At 41.0% G+C, this 6,663-nt stretch overlaps 1 protein-coding gene and 1 pseudogene across 1 annotated transcript; both read right to left on the minus strand.

Annotated features, from left to right (window-relative positions):
- Nucleotides 1-2,271: 2,271 nt before the first annotated feature.
- Nucleotides 2,272-3,514, minus strand: LOC102857002 (monoacylglycerol lipase ABHD12-like). The gene has a single exon (XM_006902985.1). It carries the CDS (start codon nucleotides 3,466-3,468, stop codon nucleotides 2,272-2,274), a length of 1,197 nt encoding a protein of 398 aa, XP_006903047.1. The 5' UTR covers nucleotides 3,469-3,514.
- A 2,954-nt stretch (nucleotides 3,515-6,468) lies between these two features.
- The window catches only part of LOC102857805, a 3,518-nt pseudogene continuing 3,323 nt past the window's right edge, over nucleotides 6,469-6,663 (minus strand).

Raw genomic sequence — 6,663 nt, forward strand, 5'->3', positions numbered from 1 at the left:
AGTCTATGGGTTAAATTGGCCAAGTCAGGAGATGCCTAGAGTAAAAGAATGTAACCTAAAGAATATATTGGGGCAAAATAATACTTAGTTTTAGGATGTGTGTGTACTTGAAAAACCTTAATTATTCCACTGACACTCTTTTCTGACATCTTACCTTGTGGCTCTGTCAACATGATTTTCCACTTGTAAAACTCAAATAAAAGCTATTAGGACTACAGGTTGAGAGGATACTCAGTCATGAGTTCCACTCCTCCTACTTCTTGAATAAATAAAGTCTTGTGTAGTTCACTCCATCACCCAGCACTTTCTTGTTGGTTAGAGAAGTGCAATATATGGTGACCTTGGGGTGCTGACTTTGATGTGATGTGAGAGGAACAGCAATCAGAATCTCATGGACCTGAAAGTTAAACACTTTGGGCATAATTTTTTTTAATTATTTATTCATTGTTACACCTTTTCTTCCATTCCCTCTCCTCACCCTCCAACAGCCCCTCCATTGTTCCAGACGTATAAAAAGTATACTGCCTAATCATATATTCCTTTCAGACAGTTCTTCCCCTTGTCCAATCTAATGCAGTGTTCATTACATATTCACTCTTTACTCATTCTCTTCCCAACTCTTTTTCCCCATCTGTCCTATTTTATAACTTATCATCTCAGTAAGAAATAGTCCCAGCGAACACTATTTCATCTCTGTAAGAGACAATGCTATTGAACACGCTGCATGTGGTTAGTTATTTAAAAGGGGATTTTTGAAGATGGGGCAAGAGTAAACCAAAGACCAAAGGATATCTATTAATACCCTTCAACACCTCTTGTGCTCTAGGATCCAAAGTGTTTCAAACATTCTCAGTTTGCTTTCAAGATCATTGATCCTGGTTTCTGGATTCAGAGACTTTAGATACTGAGCTTTGAGAACAAGCAAGTAGAGAGTTTCTAAAAGACTAAAAGAGAAATTAGTGCCCCTATTAGTGCAGTAGCTATTTGGAGTCTAGTAAGAACTACTCTTTGCCTTTTACATGTTGAAGAAATCAGCAAAGATACCTTTCAGCTTTCTCTCCTAGTGCACCCTCAGTTGCACAGTGAAAGCCAAAGGACAACTTTCCATCACAGCTGCCCTCTCTAAAGCTAAAATTTTCCATAGTCTGAAAAGATCTAAAGAGTTAATATACCTTTCTTTAAGAAGCCTGAAGTGAAGTGTGTTGTTTGAGACATTTGTGCATGGGAGAATCTACCTTATTTAACAGCAATACCCAAGATTCAATATCAATACTGTGGACCGCTAACTGCCATGGGCTCCCAAAGACAAAGACAGATCAACAAGAACAGGAAAGACTAGGCCATTAGAAGACAGTGTCCAGATTGTCCTAAATTAAGACAATCAGCAGACTTCTAAAGTAGTAATAGTAGCACTAGCAGAATATAGCTGATGAGGTCCAAAGAACTGTATTGCTTCAACTGATAGGAATCAGCATCCCCCATCCTAGCAGTCAAACCCCAAGTTGCTGTTAATGTGAAAAGTAATATAATCAAGTTCTTGATTAATGCTAAAATAGTTATCTCAGCTTGACCTTTTCTTTTTTTTTTTTTTTACCACCACAATTTTATTCTTAAATGCTCAATCTAAACTCAAGTTAGGTGGACAGACTGAAGGAATGCAGAAGTAGAAGTCTTCATTCCCCCCCTCAGTGTGAAGGAGCATAGGGCCCACTGTGCTGAGGGAGAGATGACAACCAAGAAGGCAAGCAAGGTGTGCAGAGCAAGGGGCAGGAGAACAATCAGTTACTCAAAGTCCTTTTCATCTGTGGGAACAGGCAGAAAATGCAGTCTGGCCCATTTTTTGTGAATGGGGAAGAACAAGCTCAGGTAGGGGTCCTGAGATTCCCTCCCCTCCCCCAAACCCTGCAACCTTGTCTAGTTCTCCATGCTTGCTCACAAAACAAGGGATCTGCCATATTCATTGGTGGTGGCAGCTCAGTTCTCTACAATGGTTCAAATTGAATGGTAATGAAAGGGAGTGGGCCACATGAGCACATGTAAGCAGCACACCCACGGAGGCAAGCATTCTCAGCACTGGCCAGGGCTTCTGAGGGAGGCATACGCCTGGGCCACATGTGTCTGCTGCATACCGATAGGGGCTGGCATTCCCCAGCACCAGCCATTGTATGCCAGGTTCCTGAGCAATGCTGACATTAGCACACCCAGGTGCCAAATGACTAAGGAGTGAGAAGGATAGCAGAGGTCTTCATGCTTCCTTTATGCAGTCAATCCTCAATGTTGATGTTCCTGTTCTGATCTTCCCAGGAACTCCCTCAGTATCTGTGGAAGCTCAGGGCTCTTATAGATGTACTTGTGTCTATAGCCAAGGTCTGAGTGAAAGGGTATAAACTGAACTTTGAAGTTCCGGAAGCTCCTAGATGGTGCAGCAATGTTATAAAGCTTTCTTCCGAGCTGGAAGGGCACAACTGGGTCATCCTCGGCGTGCAGAATGAGCAAAGCGCAGGAGATGTGCTTCACATTCTCATCATTTGCAAATCTAATTCCACTGCTTGTAATGGGATCAAGGAAAAACCAGTCAAATCCAGGGAAGTATCGATATATCACTGAAAACGGATGGCTTTTTGCTTCTTCACGGATATTGGTGAATGGAGATTCCAATATAAGAGCATCTGGAGGTGTCTCTCGCTCATAAAGGCGCCGCACCAAATTTGTTGCAACCCCAGTGCCCAGAGAGTGCCCCCAAATGTACACAGCGTTGTCACCACTTCTTGCTTTGATCCAGTCAAAAACATGGAGTGCATCATATGTCATGCCTCGCTCAGATGGCGTTCCTGCTGAGTCACCCCAACCTCTGTAATCAAAGGTGACGACATGATAACCAAGGGAACTCAGCACCTTGTAAAGCTCCACACGGTGGTCCTCTCCCCTGGTACCTGCATTTCCATGCAGATATAGTATGACAGGGTGGTTAGAAGCCAAGGCATCCTCATACCACATCTGGTCCTTTCCTTGTGCATTCTTCCACCAGACAGCTGGGACAGTGTGCCAGACACCTATTGTCACATCTTCCTCTGGCTGGAGATAATAATTACAGGTGTGATTCAAACCTTGATCCTGAGGCTTCTTCAAGTCAATGAAATAGGGAACCCTCACAAAATTTAAGAAAATTAATTTGGCTTGAATCCCAGGACATAGTTTGATGAGAAATGGAATGGCAATATATAACCCCAACACATAGAAAAGTATCCTCCTTAGTTGGAACCAAAGCCCCTTTCGCCTGCCTAGTGCCCGCTTCATGCCCGCGTCTGCCGCGCAGCGCGGCTCCGCCGGCCCTGTGCCCGCCAGACGCAAGTTGTGCTTCAGACGGCAGGTGGCGTCCAGCGCCCCAGAGCCCGAGCCTGAGGAGGGCACGCCCGAGGAGGCGCGACGTTCATGCTCCAAGGTGATAGGCTCGGTCCGCTTTCGCATCCCGCGGCCACTGGCCGGCCGCCGAGTGCGCCAGCTGGTTTCGCCTCTCTGCTGGCAGCGTAGTCTTCACGGCCTGGTCTTGTCGCGGGTTCAGACACCTCAGCCCCTCATATCACAGCGCAGGCCCCTTCCCCGCCCACTCACCTACTGACCTTGACCTTTTCTTTTAAGGCCTTTTTACCCCTGACTGACTTTTAAATTGCTTTTTTTTTTTTTTGAAGTTGCCAAGGATTTTATTTCACTTGGATCCACAATCAATACACAAAGAAACAGTAGCCAAGAAATCAAATGACATATTTTGTTGAGTAAATATACTGTGAAAGAGCTCTTTAAAATATTTTATTTTGAAGACTAAGGCTATGTCAGAGCAAAGCTACACTAAAATGCTATAGCATTTTCAATTACTTTTCAAGCATGCAAAAGCTGAATACTGAATAAGGAAGATAAAAAAAAAGATGTCTGTGAATTGTGGTGTTGGTAAAGAATATTGAAATGAAAAATAAACAACATAATTTAAAAAAAAAAAAAGAGAGAGAGAGAGATCAGAGAATCACCAATATAAAAATACTACAAATGCCTAGTAGTGTATGCTTATCTTGCTCTCTTGTTGTTCTTAGATATTAAAAGTAGACATTCCAGTTCATACTGACTTTATGTACAGCAGAATGAAACAGTATGTCATCCTGAGAACTGTTGCTTTTTTAAGCCTATGGTTGCATTACTGTGCCAATTCATCTTGTTGAGAGTCTTCCTCTTTTTTATTTAACTGCTGCTTTACCAAGCATGATGTCCTTCTCCACGTACTAAGTCTGTCTGATAATATATTCAAAGTACATACAATGATGTCTCACTATCTTCACCACTAAGGAAAATTTTGACTCTGCTCCTTTCGAGACAGGCTTGATACGTCTTCTGGAAGTTTACCTGGAAGTAAATTGCTTTTCAGAAGAGGAATGTGGCATCAGGATTGGAAGGAGATAAACTGAGTTATGCTGATAACACAACCTTGCCTTGCTTTTGTTGCAGAAGACCAAGGAGTGCAGCCTTCCTATGTATTGCATCTCAATGTCAAGGGGAAAAAAAGATTCTTACCACTAGACTGATAGGATGGAGAAGAGATTGAAACTGTCAACAACTTCATCTGCTTGGATCCATAATTAATACCCTTGGTACCAGCAGTCAGGAAATAAGACACATTGCATTGGGAAAATCTGTAGTTAGGGATCTTTCCAAATTTTTGAGAAGCAATGATGTCACTTTGAGGACCTAAGGTGCATCTGATTCAGTCCACTGTCTTTCTGATCACTTGCTATGCATCTGAGAGCTGGACAACGAATAAGGATGACAGAAGAATAATTGACACCTTGAGCTGTGGTATTGGAGAAGAACACTGAACATCCAATGGAGAAGTTGCAGCCAGAGTGCTCTTTCGAGGAAAGAATGATCATGCTCCACTTCATATACTTTGTGCATGTTGTTAGGGGTGGGTTGGCTCTCCCTTGGAAGATAGGATCCTAGGAAGGATGGAGGGTCAATGAAGGAGAGGAAGATCCTCAACCAGGTAGACTGAGGTGATGACTGTCGTAATGGGCTTTTGTGAGTCAGGTAGTGTGCGAATGACACAGGATAGAGCAGGGTACAAGTCTTTTGCTCATAAGGTCTCTATGAGCTGTACTTGATTTGATGGCTAACAACATAATGAGAATCACTGAAAATTTAAAGTTAAAAGTTAAGCATAAATAATAACTTTAAAACAAAAGCTTTCACCATATGGCTTTTCTTTATTTTTTTTCAAAATTCCAGATAGCTTCTTTTCCAACATCTTGTTTATATGCCCAAGTGTCCAAAACTAGACTCTGCAAGGGCAATGCATTCTTGTTATTTTAAGCATTAGTATTTTCTTTTTTTTAATTATTAAATTTTATTAATTTTAATGAACATTTACAGAGATTTTGGGTTTTCATTCATTCATTGTTGCACTATTTTCTCTACCCAGTTTGTTCTTCTTCCCCTCTTGAAAGTCTGTTTTAATTGTCCCATTGCCACAGTGCTTGTCAAAGCCAGTTCTGATTAATCTCTTTTGTCAGTGTGTCCTTTGCCATTCCCTATCACTCCTCCCTGAAAGAGACTTCACCCTGATTCATAAGGAAAAGGGGATGGCGTATTCTCTTAGCTACTTCCTGCTGAAAAGGGACGCTGTGGCTTTCAGTATTTTCTTAAAAAAAACAACCCCAAAACAACCTAGTAAGATTGCTAAAAATGTCATTCTATTTTCTGTTATGTTAGTTTTATTGTACTAATGCCATTATATTAACTACCGATGATATTTCTTTGTTACCAGATTATAGATTATGTAAATGCTTTAATTATCCACTTACAAAAGTAAAAAATATGAACTATAAATCTCCAGAAGTTTCAAGTACTAGGAATGTTAATAAATTTCCTAAAAGTTGTGTAGGTTATTGAATGAAACCTCTGTGTTGCCTGCAGCCAAACTGCAAATTTGCTCCATTTGTAAGTGGCAAGAGAAATGTGAATCTTTGTCAGAAGTTACTAAACAGTTGTAAAAATGCATATGAATTTGTGATAATTAATTAAACAATTGTAGAAGGCATAAGAAAGTATGTGTAAATCTCTGGCTGAGGAGAAGGATGGTAAGAGTAGTACTCTTCCAGAAGGAAAGAAATTAGGTTGGTCTTAAAGTAGAAGGTCTATTGTTTTTTCCCAGTAAGAATAAAAGACTCAAAAGTAAGAGTGAGTGAATAAAATGTAAGAGTAAGTGATAAAAGTGTTTTTTTTTCTTTTTTTAGTTTTAGTTTTTTTAAGTGTCCTATCAACCAAAAAAAAAAAAAAAATAATGAGGCTAGGGTGATCAAACGTCAGAAGTCTAATAAATTAAAAAGTGTCACTTTTACAGCTTAACAGGGATGCTGAGGCAAGATGACAGTGAAGCAATACTGTCTCAGTTAAAGAAGTTCCAGCTCATGTATGTTCGAATCATCAATCATTTTTACAGCTGGAATCATCCACTTGGTCAGAGAGTTCAGGGACAGGGAAGCAGAGAATGGTGGCTACTCCAGTCAATTGGCTGAGCTGCTCCCCAGACACGTGGTTGTTGTTATGTGCCATTGAGTCACTTGCGACTCACAGCGACCCTATGTACAACAGCCCTAAACTCTGCTCTGTCCTGTGCCA

The sequence above is a fragment of the Elephantulus edwardii genome, unplaced genomic scaffold, assembly GCF_000299155.1.
Source record: "Elephantulus edwardii isolate Elephantulus edwardi_28Jun2011 unplaced genomic scaffold, EleEdw1.0 scaffold00487, whole genome shotgun sequence".
Classification (NCBI taxonomy): Eukaryota; Metazoa; Chordata; class Mammalia; order Macroscelidea; family Macroscelididae; genus Elephantulus; species Elephantulus edwardii.